Source organism: Lupinus angustifolius, chromosome LG01 (genome assembly GCF_001865875.1).
Source record: "Lupinus angustifolius cultivar Tanjil chromosome LG01, LupAngTanjil_v1.0, whole genome shotgun sequence".
Lineage (NCBI taxonomy): Eukaryota > Viridiplantae > Streptophyta > Magnoliopsida > Fabales > Fabaceae > Lupinus > Lupinus angustifolius.
This window is the reverse complement of record NC_032009.1, coordinates 29,556,315-29,578,319: the sequence shown is the minus strand read 5'-3', so window position 1 is coordinate 29,578,319 and position 22,005 is coordinate 29,556,315. Positions and strand designations below refer to the sequence as shown.

The 22,005-nt window shown below is 33.9% G+C and overlaps 1 protein-coding gene across 2 annotated transcripts in view; it reads left to right on the top strand.

The window, feature by feature from the left end:
* Window positions 14,198–22,005, top strand: part of LOC109359826 (methyltransferase-like protein 16 homolog) — a 9,491-nt gene continuing 1,683 nt past the window's right edge. For both annotated transcript variants that reach the window (XM_019604525.1, XM_019604523.1), the window contains exons 1-4: window positions 14,198–14,470; window positions 15,507–15,712; window positions 15,830–16,286; window positions 16,380–16,587. In XM_019604525.1, the coding sequence (XP_019460070.1) occupies window positions 14,247–14,470; window positions 15,507–15,712; window positions 15,830–16,286; window positions 16,380–16,587 (1,095 nt within the window). In that variant the 5' untranslated portion in view covers window positions 14,198–14,246. The remainder of the gene's footprint in view (window positions 14,471–15,506; window positions 15,713–15,829; window positions 16,287–16,379; window positions 16,588–22,005) is intronic.

Here is a 22,005-nt window from a genome sequence, read left to right as displayed (position 1 = left end):
TACTATAGTGTTGGCATTCAAACACTTGTTCCATATTTACCTCCCACTCATGATAGGCTTCAGGGTTATTAAGTCATAGGAATGTAGGGACTTTTATTTTTACTCCCTCCAACCTATCCTCCCTCCTCCTATCTCCACGGCCTCCTCCCTCGCGGCCACCTCCCTCATGGCCACCCTCAAAATCATCCTCCTCATACCTTCCTCTCCTATATTCTCCCTCATACTCATCCTCCTCTCGCCTACCTCTCCTCTCACCATGGATCTCCTCTTCCTCATGCATATTTCTCCTCTCACCATGGCCCTCATCATCACGGCCACCTCTTCTATCTCTCCTCCTCCTTCTCCTATAATCTATCTCACTACTAGAGTCACCCTCCAGCCTCCTAACATCTATTCTCATTTCATCCATTTGCCATTGTAGGGCCTGAAATTGGGTGCTTATCATGGCATATAGCACGGTTGTCCTTGGTGATAATGGAGAACCACTATCTTCTAGACTAGCCATAATGTCACTCTCCTTACTATTCTCTCAAGTGTTTACACTCTCTCACTTTTCTCTCAAATTTCTCCTTTGATTCTTGGGTGAGTCAAGTAATCAAGTTGTAGTATCAAAAACGTGTGACAAGTTCACAAGATTACCAATTTATTTGGTTTGTGGCTCGGCTGGATTGTGTGTATGTTATAGGGTTATGTTTGTGTAGGTTTTGTGGGTTATGGTTAGGTTTTGGTCTCGGCTTTGTAGGGTATTTTGTGGATGGATTTGGTTTTTGTAGGGTAATGTGTTTAGGCTATGGTTGTGTGTGTATGTATGGCTTTTTTTTCAGCCAAGGGAAAGAAATTGGGTATAAGAAGAAAATTGTAGGAATAAGAATTTGAAATTTGCACTTGTGGTGTTGCCTCAAATTCAATGCCTTAGTCTTATTTTGATAAAGATATTTTTATTGTGACTTTCAGGCAATAACTGAGCTCTGATGACCACTTGATGACAACCTTTTTGTGGATTGTCTTTGTTGTAGGATCATTTCTTGTGAAAGTCCTTTTTGTTGATTGATCATTCACTTTGTAGAATTTGTTTGATTGCTTTGAGTACTTGTGCTTTTGATTAGCCTCGGCTGGCTTGTGAATTGTTGAGAATTGATGAAGTGATTGTAGAATGGAATGAAAGTGATGCACGGTTTGTGATGATGTGAATTGGGTTCGGTTTGTATGAAAAGGGAATGATTGCTCACGGTTTGGGTGTTGGTGTTTATGGTTGATTTGAGAATATGGAAAAGCTTTGGAATGGAATGGTGCCATAAACAATGGAACGTTTGATAATCCTTATGAAGTTCGCCACAAGAGAATGATACTCTTGATAAGAACAATGGTTCTTGACTCAATCAAGAAGCTAGGAGAAAACTCACTAACAATGCTTATTCAAAATAAAATTCAATCTACTTTATTCCTTGTGCATTTGGGTCATATATATGGAAGGAATTCGGTTTGCATTGCCATAATCAAAAGGCATGAGAAGATAAACTAGTCCTATCTAATCTTAATCTAATCTCCATGTGTTGGACGAATGGTGATGGTGGATTTGATTTGAGATTGCCTTCATGAGTGGTTGAAATAATATCTTCATTATCTTCATGTTGATGATATAATTTGATCCTCCTTTTGATTTGCTTGTTTGAAAATTAGATTAGGAGATCCTTATCTTGTGGAGATTATATCTCCCCTAATTATAGTTGTGTGGACTTGGGAAAATTAGATTAGGAGATCCTTATCTTGTGGAGATTAGATCTCCCTTGATTATAGCCGTGTGGACTTGGTCCTCCTTGATTCTAGTCGTGTGGAATCTTTTTGGCTCCATCTTTTCCTTCCAAGCTTTCATCAATATACCTTATCTCCTTGATCTATCTCTAACCATGCCTCCTTCCTACAAGACATGAACCTTAATTAAAACAAATGTAATGAAAAGACATTAATTTAAAGACATGATAAATAAAGTCCTAAACTAGTGTGGTTTAAGACAACTTCCCACTTATTTATGGTCCTAGTTACTAATGTAAGAACTAAAGAGATCAAGGTGGATCCTCTCTTAGGCCGTGTCCTTCCTTGAGCTCTTCATGAAGACTTATGCAACTTAAGGCCTTCTCTTCATGCTTGGTCCCATTTGCACTTGTTTCCATGGTAGAAAATATGAGTTGCCGAAATACTTCTTGGGCCTTTTTAGTCTTAGCTCTAGTCATTGGTCCTCCTAAGCCATGTAAAGGATCTTCAATGATGTTATGTCCTAATGGGTTTACATCACTAATCTTATACCAGATATCATTAAACTTCACTTTATTTCTAATCTTTCTCTTTCTCACCTCTTCCTTTCTTACTTCTTTCTCTCTTCTTATTTTATCTTGTGCAACCAAATAAAGTCTAAGAGATTACAATATAGAGTTTGTTGAGACATCAGAATTGCCCGATATTTTTACAAAAACTTCTTTCTAGAATATTTTCTTCTTTATAAAAGGAGAACTCGGAATACTTGATGAAAATCATGTAGGTTAATTGACTTTGGTTCCTTAACGGTATCTTAATTTTCCTAAAATCATCTGATTTTATGTCTTTGAATGCTCTTAAGTATGTGTTCTTTAATATGTTTCAAATGAAATTATTACACATTTTAATTTTTGAATGATTTTTTTTCTTAGTGTGAAATTTATGAAAAATAGGAAAAACGGGGTTAATTAATTATAAATTGATTAATAATTGCATATATGTTGTTGTGAGTATTATAGAATGTGGGTATTTAACAATGTTCGCTCAAGTAAACACTTCAAAATGCCTACTTTCTATAGCATTTATTCAAGCAAGCGTTGTAGAATCTAACATTTCCAAAAACTTTCTATATTTTCTGCTTATGTAAGTGTTGTTGAAACTAACTACATTATTGTTTGATATAACAATAATATTGTTGATGCATCACTTGTTATATCGAATATTACATATATACATGTATTTAAATGAAATACATCCAACAACACACACATAATATACCAACAATAGATATATATCTACAAGTATTATATTAAATATATATCAATACAATAATACTAAGTACGTTGTTTATTTAAAATCAAATATTTTTGTAGAGGCACTACAATTAAAAATAAATAAAATTAAGATAAAGTTATACAAACATCCAACAACACATGTTTAAGTTTTTTCCTTTTTTTTCTATTCAACTAAGACTTGTATTACTCTTGCATGAAAGGAAATATGGATTCACTCAAATCACTCATCATGATCAACTCTTGTATATAAATCATCATATGTTGTTGGATCATTCTCACACGATTGTGATGTCCCCAAAAAAGATCATCTTCAGCTTCAATATCATTGTTGTCTTCACAAACAATATTATTGATGATTATTTTGTTAGTCAAAAGAACAATGAACCATTTCACATCAGCTAGTTCATCAACATAAAAAACTTGTTGAGCTTGTGATGCTAGAATAAAAGGCTCATATTTATATCCTGACTTATTAACATTCAACTGCATGAGCCATAACTCATCAACAACCCGAAAGTCATTATTGTTATCAACCCACATACAACCAAAAATCGGCACCCAAATATTATGTAATTCAATTCTCATATATGTTTCAATGACCCAAAAGTATGATATATTCACATATATGGGGTTTCTATCTTTGACACTTGATAATATTCCCACCATTATTTTGTATTGCTCTTTTAACATCTTGCTTATTTGTATAAAATGTGAACCCATTAATTAGGTAACCTGTGTAAGATAAGATACGAATATGTGAACCATTGGCTAATCATCTCAATCTTTCAGAAATACAATGTAGGTTTATATTCAACTTCTCAACAATGTAATTTCCTACCTATTTTATAAAACATTGATTATGCTATCTATAAATCCAGTTTTCATTCTAACTTGAGTTAGAACTCTTGGGCATCTCCTTATTTCTTTCAATGTATGACTCAACCTAATTGGAATTGTGTAAAACACATAAGCGTGTTTGCTTCAATTTTATCCTTGATATAGACAATATTTGTTTTTTTTTGTAATCCCTTCACCAAATTTTCTTTCGTCATAAAAAGACTTTGGAATGGCTATGAAATCAGCATCGATAAGGTATTCATTAAAAAATTCAAGATTGTCTTCAACAATATATTGTTAAGCAATAACACTTTCTGGTCTTAATCGGTTTTTCATACACTTTTTTAATATATTCGTATAATACTTAAACAGGTACATCCATCTCAGAGATGAAGGCCCACATATTTGTGACTCTCGAGTAAAATGAATGCTTAGATGAATAATTATATCAAAAAAGAAGGTGGAAAATACATCTCAAACTCACACAAAGTCAAACTAATTTCTCTTTGCAATGTAGGTAATTTCTCAAGGTCAAACATTTTGCTACAAATTGTCTTGAAGAAGAACCACAATTTAGTTATGGTGCTTACAAATTAACCATAATTTAGATATAGATACAAAACATAATCAATAATGTGCTTACAAATTAACCATATTTCCCATTTTTCCATTTTTCCTCAATTCCTCTATACCCTACTCGAGAAGCTGGGTATAGATACAAAGATTTATATACCCTCTTGTGATTTTCATCACTTAATTTCCGCAAAAACAAACAACATTAACAATATGTACAATCATATATACAAAAGCATAAGTATATAGTAAGTATAAAGAAGATGACTTTACCATGAAAGATTTGTCTTGTGTGTATCTAGTGACAAAAACCTTCAACTAATTCTCTTCAATGAGATTTGCATATTTGGTTGGAGATTTGAGGTTGACTTTGTCATCAACATCTTTAACATGTTTGCCGACATTGGTTCTGAATTGTTAGATAGTCTTGCCAACAGATTTAAGGATGTAATATTTGTGTTCCTCACTAACATCAAAAGTTGACTCAAAACATATAAATACAACATGTAAATACATTGCATGGAAACACAAAATTACTTTGCATGAAAACACAAAATTACATTGCATGGAAATACAAAAACACATTGCATGAAAACACATAAATACATTGCATGAAAACACAAACATGCAAATAGAAACTTACTATTATATCATTCCAAATGTGCTCCTTCACGGGATTCAACAACTTGTCATTCCAAGAGTTGAATGTTAACGGCACATTGTGTCTAACCACAACTCCAATGTAGCTTAGAAAATTGTTGTCACCCTTCGTGTTTAATGGTTGACCCTTTGTGTTCCATTTAACAGGTAACTTGATGTTTTTACTCCTAGCATCAATGACTTTCTTCATGGAAGTCATTCCATCTGAAGTATGTTTTTGACTTATGGGGTAGCATCATCACTCATGTAAGAATCTATTTTTGAATATTTTTGAGTGAATTTATCTGAGTGTATGATGATTTCTAAGTGTATGAGGATTTCTGCTTGAATAAGTTTGAGATTATAGAAGGGAGTGAATCAAGTTTTGAGTTTTAAACACTCGTAAAATTTAACATCACTCGTTGTAAAAAAATTTGTTTATACTTCACCTTTTATAACAATCATTGAAGTGAACACTGTTGAATATGTTTGGTTTTGACATTCCACAACACGTACTTCAATAAGCGTTGTTGAATGTTTTTCCGCCAATTACATTTAACAATGCTCGTTGCAGCAAATGTTGTTGATTATTATTTTTTGAATAAATAAATTGGAAATTTTATGCATACAAATATATGTGAATATTCATTTACTTTTTCTTTAAAAAGTATGGCAAATCTTGAAAAGTCATGAGATTCAATAATGCTCACTAGAAACAATGTTGTTGAATCGATGCAAATCAACAATGTTTGCTTCAAGGAGCGTTGTTAAATCTTTTAGGCAAACATGTAACAACGCTCACTATAGAAAGCGTTGTTGGAGGTTAGTCCGCTTATTATATTTAACAGTGTTTACTTTAAAAAGTATTATTGATTATCTTTCGCCTTATATTTAACAATGTTATGCTAACAAGCGCTGTTAAATGACCATCATTAAATTTGAATTTGGGCGTAGTGAAAATATCATTGTTTAAATTAATCTCCCCTTTATGATAACACTTTTTAAACCATACAACCAAACAATATTGCTAGTTGTTACCATATGCTTAATGAGCTTTCTCCCACACAATACCTCACCAAAACCACAATAAGAGGTACATGTCATATCTCTAAATCGATCAAAGACTCATGTACTACTCTGGATCCAAATATCCTAAATCAACATTCGTATTGATCGTCATGTAGGACTTCTTGGGATGGGGATCACCTGTCCCCATTCTTATCCCACTTGGTGTCCCATCCAATTAGAAAATATTATTTAATTAAAAAGAAAAATTATAATAACATAGATCAATATTTGCACATTATTCTATGAAGTTTGATTGGCTTAGTACATGGGGACATGATTTTCTTGGGACAGAGGATCCTTATCCGACTTGTTCAGCCAAACTTTGGATAGCTTGAAATCTAAAACCAAAGTGACCCAATCTGAATCCAATAAGATATCGGCGGTCTTCACGTCACAATGGGTGATGCTTTACTTGTTCGCACCATTGTGTAGGAAGTATAATCCATGGGGCATAGTGAGACAAATGTTGAACCTTTAGTTTCACGTGAGTGTGTTGAAAATGAGAAAGCCCATCATCCCAACCCAGAAACTTAATTCTACACGTTTTTCTCATTCTTTCCTTTTTTTGCAACTTTTTAAAAATCCATTTTTTCTGTTTCTGTTAAAACTTTCTATAGATAGAAAGTTTCTGTTTTTTAGTTATTTTTCTGTTTCGATTAGGACTTATAGAGGATTGTTTAAGTAGTATTTCTCCTTTTAGTTTAAGCAAGTAGTTTTTCACAAATTCACATCATAGTGTGTGCAATTCTTTTGATCATTTTTCTTCTTCAATACAAAGAGGTTATTCACTTCTTTCTTGTTGTTTTCTTTACTTTGCTACCATGGTGTTTCAATTTTCATATGGTATCAGAGCACCCTTGAGAGGGTGACTCTGCTGTGCTATTCTTACATTCTTTGTGATCCCTTTTTGTGTTCTTCCTTCCTTCTTTCTTCATTCTGTTGCATCTTTTCTATTGATCAATGGCAAACAAAATAATCAACCCTATACTTGATCCTTCGAATCCTTATTACATGCATCTGAATGAAGGGCCAGATGATGTTCTTGTTTCATCTTTTTTAAACAGAGAAAACTATCATGCATGGTCTTGTGCTATGACCATGGCTTTAGAGACAAAAATCAAGTATAAGTTTGTTGATGGAACACTACCTAGACCCCTTCCTCATGATCCAATGTATTCATTTTTGAAAAGATGCAACAATCTTGTCGAATCTCGACTCACACACTCAGTTCAACCATCCATCATTCAAAGTGTTTTATGGATGGAAGAAGCACAAGAAATCTGGAAAGACTTGCGTGAGAGATATCACCAAGGAGATATGTTCAGAGTATCTGAATTAATTGGGAATATTCATTCTATCAAGCAGGGAAACTTATCAATTGACATATTCTACACACAAATGAAAGGACTACGGCAGCAACTTGATGACTATAGACCAATTTCGCCTTGTTCATGTGAAATAAATGCAAATGTATCACCATCCCTACTGTGATAAACTACAGAGAAAACGATTATGTGATTTGCTTCTTAAGAGGACTCAATGAGCAATTCTCCCTCATTAGATCACAAAATATGCTTATTCATCCTCTACCTCCTATCAAGAAAGTATTCTCAATGTTGGTTCAACAAGAACGACAAATGCAGCTTAAGGATCCAAAGTTCTTTGCAAATTTTTCAACCAACAACTATGACACAAGATTGAGAGGAAGAGGAAGATGGAACAAAGGAATAAGCAATGGAAGAACAAATAGGCCAGGAAAATCTAATGGAATTGGAAGATGAAATAAACAATGCACCTATTGCCAAAGGGTTGGTCACACAATTGATACATGCTACAAGAAGCATGGATTTCCCCCTAGCTACTCAACAAACACCAACAATATGAATAGTTACACTGGACAATAGATACCAGATCTATTGAATGAATCAGAAAACTCCGCAGACATAGAGTTTAAAGAATATAAACATGATCCTAATTTGCTCTTCACTCCAGCACAACATAATGCATTGAAGAATTTGATCAAGGAATCCATTATGCAAACATGTCATGGCATCAACCAAGTAAATTCAATCAATAATTCCACTTCTGTCACAGATAAGCATGCCTCAGGTAATATCCCTTTCATTTTATCTCATGGATCTAAATCAAATTCTTGGGTCATTGAAACAAGGGCAACAGACCATGTTTGTCATTCCCTTAGTTTCTTTCAAAACTACAAGAGAGTTAAACCTCTCTCTATCACTTTACCTAATGGCAATCAAGTTATTGCCAACTATTCAGGAACTGTAATGTTTTCTGACCAATTTTACCTTGCTGATGTGCTATATGTACCAGTTTTTAATTTCAATCTCATATCCATATCAAAACTCACTACCTCCTTAGGCTGCACATTAAATTTCTCAACCAATCATTGTTAGATTCAGGACCTACACTCCATGAGGATGATTGGTGCAGTTGAGCTAAAGGGGGTCTATATGTCTTAAGCAAATCCACCAAGAATTATGATAAGCCTCACATAATTAATGCTTACATTAGCTATGATGACTATAACTTGTGGCATTCTAGATTAGGTCACCTATCTCATGAGAAAATGCTTACTATGCAAACTATATTTCCTTTTGTCAAGTGTAATAGAAACAATGGTCCCTACAATACTTGTCATATTCTGTTAGTGTAACTAAATCTATTGTTGTTTTTTATTTGATTCATATTGATATATGGGGACCTATTGTTGCACCTCTACTTTTGGGCACAAATACTTTCTTACAATTGTTGAAGATAAGACTAGGTTTACATGGGCCTTTTTCATAAAATAGAAAAGTGAAACTAGTCACCTTATTAGAAGCTTTACATCCTTTTTTGAGACCCAATTTAGCCTAAGGATAAAAGCCATTAGAAGTGATAATGGCAAGGAATTTATTCTTAAAGATTTCTATCTGTCCAAAGGGATAGAACATCAGACTTCTTGCATTGAAACACCCCAACAAAATGGGATTGTAGAGAGAAAACATCATAATATCATTGGGGTAACTAGAGCTTTAATCTTTCAGTCTAACATACCTAGCTGCTTTTGGAATTATGCAGTATCTCATGCCATCCACTTAATAAACAGACAACCTACCAAATTTCTATAGAGATTCTAAAGCACTTACAATGCTCAAATTAAAACAATTAAGACCTTACTCTACAACCCTAACACATGTCTCATATAAAATGAATGCATGAGTTCAAAACAGATTTTACAGAATATGAAATCTTTCCAAAAACATCAAGAAATGCATGAACATATGAGATGAAATGATGAGAAATTAAACATGTAATGCCTCTCAATCCTAAAGCATAGAATTCTCTCTTCTCTAATATCACAAATGCAATTTCATGTAGATGCAACAATTAACACAAAAATATGCTCGAACTCTCTTAAAATCTAACATGCAAGAATGACCTTGAATTCTGAAAACGCAGTTTATAAAGAAACCATTCTGCAGCCCAGTTAATCGATTAAATCCTTGGTTAATCGATTAACGAGATACAAAATTGTAACTGATTCGATTTTCCAAGTTTTCTGTTCCAACTGCTTTTCAAAAACTTATGTTAATCGATTAAAACTTACCTTAATCGATTAACTGCATATTTCTAAGTATATTTTTAAATTGCAATACTCAAATACGTTATGCACTTAACTTATACATGTTCAACACTAAGTTTATGTACCTAAGCCTTAAACTCAACCTAAACTAATTACTAGTCTAAGTCTAATACCAATCTTGAGGCTTAAGCACGTTGATTTGTTGATGATCTTCAAGCTCTTATGAAACACAAATTGTCCTCATCAAAACACATAGTGGGCGAGCTTTCCAAAGTGCTCCTCTTGACATGCGCACTTTCACACACAACTCTAAAGGGTTATTTAGATTTCGATTAGGCTACTTGTTTGGATAATCAAAAGTCATTCACAGGATGATATTTTTTAGCTTTGGTTATGGCTTCATGTGAAGCTCAATGGCTCATGTACCTCTTTCAAGACCTTCAGATATCTCATCCAGCACCAATTAGCATCTATTGTGACAATAACTCTGTCTTACACATTGCTGCAAACTCGGTCTTCCTTGAACGAACCAAACACATCGAAATAGACTGCCATGTGGTTTGTGAGAAAGTGCAAAACAAGCTAATTCATCTTCTCCCCATTCCTTCTTCACTTCAACTTGCAGATATTTTTACTAAATCTCTTTCTCCTTCACCTTTTCAAAGTCTCTTACACAAGCTTGGCATTATCAATATTCACATGTCAATTCACATCAAGGATTATTTAAGTAGTCTTTCTCCTTTTAGTTTAAGCAAGTAGTTTTTCAAAAATTCACATCATAGTGTGTACAATTCTTTTGATCATTTTTCTTCTTCAATACAAAGATGTTATTCACTTCTTTCTTGTTGTTTTCTTTACTTTGCTACCATGGTGTTTCAATTTTCACAGAGTGAGGATGGTCTAAGTCATAAAAGGTGGTTACAGAAATCATAGAGGAGGGTCATTTCATCATTTCCGGAATAAAATAGCCAATATGATAGACGAATGATGATGGCGAAATTGCGAGAGTATCTTCATCTCAGCTTGGAACTTGTTTCAACATTGTGGGAAATACAACAAGGGTCGACACAAAAAAAAGATTGAGAAAAAAATAAGAAATTAAAATTTTAAACTTAGGATTATATAAAGAAAAATTGGAAATAGATCCACTTAATCCAAGAATAAGTAAAAAAAAGCTACTCTATCTTAATCATTATTCTAGTGAAATTCAATGGCTTGAATTAGTCATTAGATTTTCCTAAAATGAATAACTAAGATGCAAAATATATTTTTTCTATTTACTTTTGCAGTAAGTAAATCTCCTCACAGAAAAATTATATATTACATTCTTTTTTCACACCTGCTCGTATAATTTATAAACTTTATTTAATCAAAGATTACTAATTAGGAAGGAAATGTAAAAATGAAGAAAATTATTGTATGATTAGTAAGGTGAGTTTAAAGAAAAGTAGACTATTTTTATAACAAAATTTTCTATTTGCCAACTAGAATTATTTCCTATCAAGATGTAATGACTAAGGTTGGCAAAAATTCCCACACTTAGGTATCCATAAAAATATGTACAACAGACACTCATAATAGTAGTTGATAGATGAGGATGAAAATCATGATATTTGTCAAACCAGTATCCACATGCTCATATATTTATTTTTAATAAATATTTTATAAGGGATGAATCAATTTATATTTGAGTTAAATTATATCAATTACACTTGTTATTAACCATTGATTTAAGATAAATATTTTTTTAACTTCTCTTTCCTCCGACCAACACTTATTGCTTCTTATGGTGCTTCTCTCTTCTTTAATCATTTGTTTCCCTTCTCTCTTAGCCTCCACATCTTTGACAATTAGCAATCAAGCTTGTTGTATGTACCTTCATTTTCCCTCTCCTTATTCGCTGAAACTAGTAAGTATAGATTGAACTTTAATTTTTTAATTTTCTAGTATCACAATTTAATTCTGATTTTTAATCATTCTGATTTTCATTATATTTAACTCAGTTCTAGTTTCCACAAACTCCGTCATAACAACCCCATAAGGTTAAACTGTGACGATAAAAACCAATATTTCAATCATTAGAAAGTTCATTAGTAAAGAGAAACTAAAATGTAAATATTCATTTTAATAACTAGAGATGGCGAAGGAGGTTAAGTTAGACAGAAGAGAATGATCGATTCAATTTTAATTTATTATTTATTACACACTCTATTTCCCGTAGGAGAATATTTGACAGAAGAGGGATGCAAATGAGGAGAGGGGAATGACACACCCAACACACAAGTTATGAGATGCAACACAATAACAGAGGAAAACAAGACCAAAAAAATAGGTCACATAATTTTATTTGAGAATTAATATAAACTTTATTTAAATAAATGCTAAATAATAAATGTAATGGTACAATTTAACTCTAGTATAAATTGATATTTCCTTTATTATTATATATATATATATTATATTCTTTCTATTACTTTTAGATTATATATAATTCATTTTTTATTGATCATATATTATTTCATTTTATAAATATTATTTTTCATATTTTTTATTAGTGTTATTAAAACCGTGTTTTCAAACCGGTCAGAGTATTGGTATAATATATTTACATTATATAAAACTTTTGCACTATGAGTGCATACATTTTCTCATATTTAAAAATCATTTACACTATCATTATATATACATTTTTATTTCATATAATGTATGGATAACTTGGGTAAAAAAGATAATATTATAATATGATAACATTATTTTTCATCAATCCCCTCAAAACCAAACCAAACTCATTCTTTAATCTAATCTCTACAAAATGAAATCAAGAAGATAATAAAAGAATCCACTTCTTCCAATCACAATGCCTCATATATCAAAATATAAAAGATACATCATAACATAATATTTTTCTCTCTCTTTCTTCTTTTCAGATTTCCCATGTCCCTCAATCTTCTCTTTCTTTCGCGCTTTCTTCTTTTCATTCCAACGTCCCTTTCTCCTCTCTCTTCTCTCTCACTTTTTCCTTTACATCTTTTCATCTTCTTCCCATAGCCTTTCTCCATTCTCTCCTTCTCCTTTTTCTTCTTTTTCTCTCCAAATCTAAAACCTCATCAAAATAATATAAACAAAAGTGATTGAGTGATATGCAACCGCAAGAGGAACCCAAGATTGACTCATTTTTTTGAAATACAACAACCGACCGGTTTAGTACTAATTCGACCGATTCACCGATTTTGAGGAATATTGGCCGGTTTCTATTGGATCTGGTGCATGTCTGGTACAACAATCGTCCTGTATCGGTAAGGTGTCTGGTTCACTAGTTTTCTGGTTGAACTGGCCAGTACGATACAGTTTTATCAACACTGTTTTTTTATTGATCATTCCACTCCACATTCAAAATCACATTAATTAATTTATAACTTATACTCATGTATTTATATTCTGAATTATATAAGGTGTCTATGCTACTATATAAATGTAAAACATGTCTAAGGCGTATATATGTAATTGAATATGCATAATTTTTATATCTCACTTTACTCTTATTATTGTATAAATGTAAAATATGCCTAAAGGGTATTCAGATAATTAAACATGTATAATTTTATTTAATTCCACTTATATATTTAAATGGTGGTAATTGAAAGATAATATGATATATTCAATTTTGTAATATATACAATGTAAATAATTTTGCAATAGTTGGATTCAAAAATGGCTCAAGAGGTTGTATATGATCACTTTAAGTTTAAATGGAGAACATATTATGTTCTTTGAAACACTTAAAACTAAACAACTTAACATTTTTATGTCTTATTCTCCACATTCGAATATTATTTCATGTTCATTTTTTATCCAAAATTTTCATATAAGGAAGATCACACCTTTGAATAAGTGTCAAATTAAAGAAGATTAAAGACCTATTCTTTCTAAGAAGATAAATTCTTTTTAATAATTTATATAATATAGAGACTTTATACTCAATCCTAGACTATAGTCAAAATTATAATATCAAGTATACTCTGTACAAAAAAATATGATATAATTATTTAAAATGAAATATATAAAAATTAAATATTCAATACTAAAAAAGTAAGAATATGGATTGACAGATACAAAATGTCTATCAACATGCTAATACTAATAAAAAAATAACAATGATACTAAAAAATAAAATATTATATAAATATTATTATTCATATAATAAATAAATATTTTATATATTGATAATTAGAAAATATATAATTAATAATGAAACGTGAAAATCAATAGATACTAGTAAATATCCTTATATTATTGGAATCTGATTGGATCCACAGATACACACACTAAAAATTTGAATTGTTGATTCCTAAAAGAACACTTATTAGAAAGGAAAGGACAATGACGGACCGGTATGCATGCATTATCCCGGCCCATTACAAACCCCAGAATTGTATCAAACAATCAAAAACCCCATATTTTGATGTACCTACCATAATATTGAGGAGGTGGTAATGGGTGGGAATAAGAAGAGGAAGAGAAAGGAAGAAGTGAAAGTGAAGTGCAAATATTCAGAGAACTCACCAGATTTTACTCATTTAGCTTCTCTCTACCCTTCATTTCAACCTTTTCTTCATTATTCCTCGCGTCATAATTACCATACCATCGATTGGACCGATTTTAACGCTACTCGTGAGCTAACCCGTGTTTTGCTTCTTCACCACCACTCTCTCAACTGGTTCGTAACACTGTGTATTTATTTTTCAACTTCTATGGATGTGTTAATATAGTGTGATTTTAACTTATAGGGTTATTTTACATTCAATAGAGGTTATAATCGATGTTTTTTATTGGGCTCGTATGTTTAAACCTTTTTCGCAACAGAAAGAGTTGATTATTTTGATAAAAGTCACTTCTGACATTTGCGAATTCATTTGACTGGGATCAGTAATTTAAGTAGGGGTTACGTTACATTTATTAGGGGTTACGTTACATTTATGGCAATTGCGGAAAATTGAGTCGAGTCGGAAACCACAATATTACGGCAATTGTTGTTGCGGACTGCAATTTAAAACACAATGTGATTTTACCTAAAAAACAGAAGCTGCACAAGAGGCTGAGATTTAGCTTCTCAGAATCACTTTTGCTGAAGCACCTTTTTAATACTTAATAAATGGGTCATTAATCTAATCCAAACACACAATTAGTCCTAACTTTTAAGAAGCTATTTTTGAAATGTTATTGTTTATGATTCGGGAGACGCCTTTATCTTTGGCTTCCATTGAGGCTCATGCCATGCCGTTGCCTCTCCTTACACTAGCCTTTATCTTGAATAACAGTTGCACAATCCTTTTTCCGCTGGGTGAGATTAGCTACATGGATCAAACTTGTGTTATGTCATAAACTAAGTAAAGCCATTTGAAAATTTTACATTCATTAGATGTAAATTCATTTTATTTTCTCGCCTTATGATCCTGAGTGGAAATTCATTTGTCAAAACAATCACCTACAAATGCAATGTTCTTATCTCTCTGTATTTGAATTTTGGTAGCATGCCAAATTGAAATTCTGGTATACCATAAACTTGGGTGCTAACATCCCCATCATAATGGTGTTCCAAAACCTTATTCTACTACACTCTATGTTATGATAGGAGCAAAATTATGATACTGCGTGATTTTTATGATGCTGAATTATCTAATATGCTGTTGAGTTAGCAATTACTGTGACCCTGAAACTTGTGTTGACTTCTTGTTTATGAATCATTTTTCTAGGTGGATTCCTGATGGACAGCTCTGCCCTACTGTGCCCAACAGGTCTAATTACATCTATTGGGTTGCTGATCTTCTCTCATCTGACATCATTCCAAATACAATTTCAGCTGGAGGTAAGGTGAGGGGATTTGATATAGGAACAGGAGCAAACTGCATATACCCACTTCTTGGTGCAGCGCTTATGGGATGGAGTTTTGTAGGATCAGGTATATTGCTTTTGGAAGTTTAGTTGGATCTTACTTTTATCCGTTTCTCTATTCTGTTTTTGTAATTGCTGTGAAAATCCTAATCTTGATATTCTAAATTTTGGTAAATGGATGCAGATGTGACTGATGTTGCAATAGAGTGGGCAGAGAAAAATGTTAACAATAATCCACACTTTTCTGAGATGATTGAAATTAGAAAGGTTGAAAGCAATGGAAGTACTTCCTGTGTGCAAGGGTTGCATTATGAAGAGCCAGTCCATAGTGGAACCGAGATAAATTTGTGTGAGAGTATCAATACAGAGGTAGCGCCTTTGCCTTCATTACCTCTTGATTCACACATCCAAGAGAATAAGAATTATCGTGGACCTCCCATACTTCTTGGCGTAGTAAGGGATGATGAGAAGTTTGACTTTTGCATGTGTAATCCACCCTTTTTTGAAAGTTTGGAGGAAGCAGGACTTAATCCTAAAACTTCTTGTGGAGGCACATCGAAAGAAATGGTTTGCCCTGGTGGAGAAAAGGCCTTCATTACTCGTATTATTGAAGACAGTACTGAACTGAAGCATCAATTTCGGTATTACTTTTTATATAAGAACTATCATTCCTGTTTCTCATATTTTGAGGTTTTGTAACAAATTTGTGCTCATTCATCTCAATTTGTTCATAGGTGGTTCACTTCAATGATAGGGAGAAAGACAAATCTCAAGTACCTTACATCAAAACTTTGGGAGGTTGGTGTTACCATAGTTAAGACAACTGAATTTGTCCAAGGGAGGACATCCCGATGGGGGCTTGCTTGGTCTTTCTGGCCTCCTATACAGAAGTCATCAATTTTTTTACCTGAGAAGAAGAGTAACATTTCCTTCCTACTCGAGGTATAGTAACTTCTTTTATAGTTTAAAATGACTATTGTTTTACGCAGATACATATTTTTTATTAAAAAAAATTGGTTGTTATCCCATGCTTTCGAATAAGTGATGTCACCATTCTAGAAGCAATCCTAGTTTGCAGCCCACTATTTGGAATAATAAGATATTGACCATTGATAGAATTGTTGAGAACACACTTCATATTTTCTTCTGCATAGAGACTTAAGATAGATATATCATTTGAACCACGATCTGAATGGGTGATTGCAAGGTTCGATTTCAGTTAGGTGAAGGGTGTGTTAGAGTAGTAGCATTTATTCGGTTCTTGTGTTGATTAGTTTAAGGGGTAGTTATATTAGCAAGGTTTAATGAGTTAGTTATCAATAACTAACTCTTAGCCTACTTGAGAAGCCATCCACCTACTAAAATAGAGGTGAGCTTCCCTCGTTTGCCTACTATAAATAGAGGCGAGCTTCCCTCATTTGTACATGGTATCATTTGCTGTTACGGAGAAGAATTACCTCTCATGGAGTCAATTTATGCTTGCAATGCTTAAGGCAAAGGGAGCATTGAGATTTGTTCATTCTTCAAAATTTCCTCCTAGGTTTCTCACTAATTTGGATCGTTACCTACATCACATGAATCCAGGCTTCCTCTAGTTGGGGAGAACAAGATCAAACATTGTTTTCCTAGATCCTAAATTTAATTTCAGAAGTCTTACAACCACGTGTTGTAGGTTGTGTTCAGTCATGGCGGTTATGGAGTGAGTTACATGCATTTTGTAACTCATATACCTAGGTTAGAAGTCACCTATTATGTGCTCAGATTCGTTCTATCTCTCTCGTTTCAATGACTATTTCTGAATTTTTCTCTTGTGTTAAAGTTCTCACTGATTCTTTAATTTCTGTTGGTACTCCTATTTCTCTAGAAGAATGCATAGACTATATTCTTGATGGTTTGAATGAAGAATTCCATCTTGTTGTAACTACCATTGGAAGCCGAATTCATCCACCTTTTGTGCATGACTTGGAACAATTCTTGCTCACTTTTGAGTCAAGATTGAAGAATAAGCACAAGTTAGTCTCTAATGCACTATCAGCTAATGTTGTTTCACATTCTTCTCCTCAACCCCATGTTTCTGTCACAATGCCTCCTACCTCCTCAAATGTTCACACATCTCATTATTCATCCCCTATGCCATGTCCTTATGGTCGCTTTTAGTCTAGTTTTCTTGTTAATCCTCGTGGTGGACGTACTAGGAGACGTGGTGCTCTTGGTCCATACCCAAGATGGTTTCTAGGATGTTCTGGAGGATATTTTTGTGAGTATTGTAATCGATCAGGTGATGATGTCTCATGGTGTTATTATGCACCCTATGACAATCATCATGGAACTCTGAATCCTACTTATTTCCATCATTCCATGGTAGATATCCTAACTCCTATGGCTCCTCTTCTCTGCATAGTATGAGTTCTCATCCTCCTTTCACTATGCCCTATGCTACTCCTCCATCTATACCAAGACACCAAGGTTATTCATCTACTTTTCCATCCAATGCATATCCCTACTCTTCTCATCCATCTTCTTCCACTGTTCCTTCATATAACCATCACAGGGGGATACCATCCATAGTGCCTTATGGTAGCTCTTCCTATCCACATCAGACTCAATCTTATGCTATGAATGTACATGCTGAAATCATGAAATGCCTCACTATGGTATCCTGACTCAAGTGCTACTAATCACCTCACATCAGATCCATCATTACTTCATGAACCTAATGAGTAGTTTGGACCCAAACGCATCTATATGGGTAATGGTACTAAAGCCCCTATCACTTGTAGTAGTAACACTTACTTTGATTCCTCTATTCATCTGAATGTCTCTTTATCTCTTCATGATCTTCTCCTTGTTCTTACTATAACTAAAAATCTTATGAGTGTCTCTCAATTTGCTAAAGACAACTCCCGCTACTTTGAGTTTCATCCTAACTTTTGTCTTGTGAAATCACAAGGTTCTGATAAGATAAGATTCTGCTTCAAGGGTCTCTCACCTCAAAGGGCCTTCATGCATTTCCAAACCTGATTCCTAAGTCTACATATCTTTGTACATCCAATTTACCTACTGATACCCTTTGTACCATCAGTTTTAGATTCAACTTCTACTATTTCTAGGCCTAGTCCTAGTTCTTCATATTTTCTATAGCATTGTAGACTAGGACATGCTCATGAGGCAGTGGTCAATCAATAATATTCTTAACCATTGCAATATACCTCGTACTAATAAAATTGCCGTAGATTTTTGTTATGCTTGTTGTTGTGCAAAAGCTCATAAACTTCACTCTGCTATGTCTACTAATGTGTATACTAATGCATTTGATCTTCTTTATTTGGATCTATGGGGACCTACTCCTATGACGCTCTAAGTCAGGATTTAGATATTGTCTATCTATTCTTGATGCCCACACTAGACATACATGGATCTATCTACTTAAACAAAAATCAAATACCCTTCATGCATTCAAACATTTTCTAAAAATGATTGACACTAAATTTGATAAGATAGTTAAAGTAGTTCAGGGTGACTGGGGTAGGGAGTTTAGACCTTTTATCGCTTATCTTGCCACACTAGGCATTCTTCATAGTGTCTTGTCCTCACACTCATCATCAACAAGACATTGTTGAAAGGAAGCTTAGGCATATAGTGGGAACATGTCTTGCCTTGTTGGCTCATGCCTGTTTACCCTTATCCTTTTGGGAGTATGCCTTTACTACTACTATTTATCTCATGAACAAGATACCTACTCCTTTTTAAGAAATCAATCACCACATTTTCTATTGTTTAATACCACTCGTGACTATACCTTTCTTAAGGTGTTTGATTGTGCCTGTTTTCCCATACTTAGACCTTATAATGATCATAAGTTGTAGCTTAGGTCAGCAAAGTGTATCTTCTTAGGTTACTCTGCAATACACAAAGGATACAAGTGTCTCTAAGGAAGGTAAGCTCTATATATCCAAGGATGTTGTGGTCAATGAGTTTGTGTTCCCTTATGCTTCTTTATTTCTTCTAATAGTACCGGTCCTAATGATGTCACTTGTTCTACTCAGTCCCTATCAAGTCTTCTATCTCCCATCTTACATACTATACTCCTACTCTGAACTCTACTAGATCACCATTATTTTCACCTCTTAGATCTATTACTCCTATACCATCACCATCTCCCTGGTTTCTCTCCAAAAATTGCTCAACCTTCATCTCATCACAATTCTCCAAATATTGTGCCTTCACTATCCTCCACTCCTAACACTCAAGAGTAGTTCTGTCATCTGGTTCTAATTTCTCTTCCTCTTCCATCTCCTCTATCTTCTCATGCAATAACTACTAGATCCAAATCAAGCATTGATGAATCAATCTTGCCTTGAGGGGTTCTTAGAGCGCTTTTTGCTCATCTAGAACCCTCCAGTGCCAAAGAAGCACTGCTTGACACTATTTGGCTGCAAGCTATGCAAGAGGAGTATGACACACTAATAAAATTGGGAATTTGGTCTGTTGTCACACTTCTACCTCACAAACAAGCAGTTGTATCTAAGTGGGTGTTTAGAATCAAAGAAAATCTTGATGGTATAGTTAATAGGTATAAAGCTCGGTTTGTGGCTAAGGGCTTTCATCATAAACAAGGAGTGGATTACAATGAAACCCTTTCTCCTATTTTAAAGCCAGTAACTATTAGATTTCTACTCACTCTTGTTACATACAAATGAGCCTAGAACAGTTAGATGGCAACAATATCCTCCTCAATGGTCTACTAGATGAAGAGGTCTATATGGTTCAACCTACTAGTTTTCATAATGGTGACAAGAATATTGTATGTAAATTACATAAAGCCTTATATGGATTAAAATGGCTCCTAGGCAATGGTTTGGAAGACTCAAAGGCACTCTAGTTCAACTAGGTTTTCATAGTAGCAAGTGTAGCAACTAACTTCCACCTACAAATTGTTTGTTCTTGTCTACGTGGATGATATTAATGATACTGATTCTTCTCTCACTCATGTTCACACTATTATTAAAAAGCTAAGTTCCACGTTTGCTCTTAAGAAGCTAGGCTCCTTGAACAATTTTCTTGCAATTGAGGTTATGCATCTCTCATATGGCTCATTAATCCTTTCTTAGTCAAAGCGTGAGTAGTGTTAAACCCATTCCTACACCTATGGGTGCTACTTGCAAGCTTACTAGAATTGGTTCTATTGTTTTTTATGACCCTAGCCTATACAGGTTTGTAGTTGGTGCATTGTAGTATGCTATAGTGACCAGACCTGACCTTGCATTCAATGTGAACAAGGTTTGTCAGTTTATATGCCAACCTTTACAACAACACTAGAGTGCAGTAAAAAGGATCATGAGATATCTACAAGGACCATCATTCTTTGATCTTCATGTTAAGCTAGTTGCATCATCACTACCAATGTCTATTATGGCATGTTGTGATGTAGATTGGGCATTTGACCCAGATGATAGAAAATCCATTTCACGGGCTTGTGTATATGTTGGACCTAACATGGTGGTCCAAGAAACAACATACCATATCCAGATCCAGTACTAAAGCTGAATACAAAAGCCTTGCTTTGGCTTCTCAAGAGATAATTTGGATAGAATCTTTGCTCTCAGAGCTACAATTTGCTCATAAAGCACCATTGATTCTATGTGATAACCTAAGCATTGTTGCTATGGCTCACTATCATGTTCTACATAATTGAACAAAACACATTGAACTTGATCTATTCTTTGTTAGAGATGAAATTCAGTCCAAGGCCTTGCAAGTCTAACACATCCCTTCTTAACATCAAAAAACAAATGTGTTGACAAAACCTGTCTACTTCCAAGATCACTTCTCTCATAAAGTGTCTCAAAGTGTTTGATCATCTATCTCTTAACATTTACCCCATGGGGATATGGGTGTATTAGAAGATAGAAGCAAAGAGGGTGTATGATTTTGGGGGGTCTATTAGAGTAGTAGCATTTATTTTGTTCTTTTGTTGATTAGTTTAAGGAGTAGTTATGTTAGTAAGTTAGTTATCAATAACTAACTTTTAGCTTACTCGAGAAGCCATCCACCTACTATAAATAGAGGTTAGCTTCCCTCATTTGTAACTAACTCATTATTTTCAATAATCAAGAGTGGCAGTTGCTACTCTCAGTTCTCCTCTCACACTCGTATTCTCTCTCTTTCTCTTCTCTCTTCTCTTTTATAGGGTGTATGTGTTCTGCGATAATTTATGTGGTCGCTAACTTGAAGAAACTTCCTTCTAGATGGAAGGGCAACTAATAAGTCCAGAAGCTTATCTACTAATTTAGAACAGGAAGGAAGGCAATTCCTACTTTCTAGGATCATGTTTGGGGATATCAAGACACCTGTACCCCC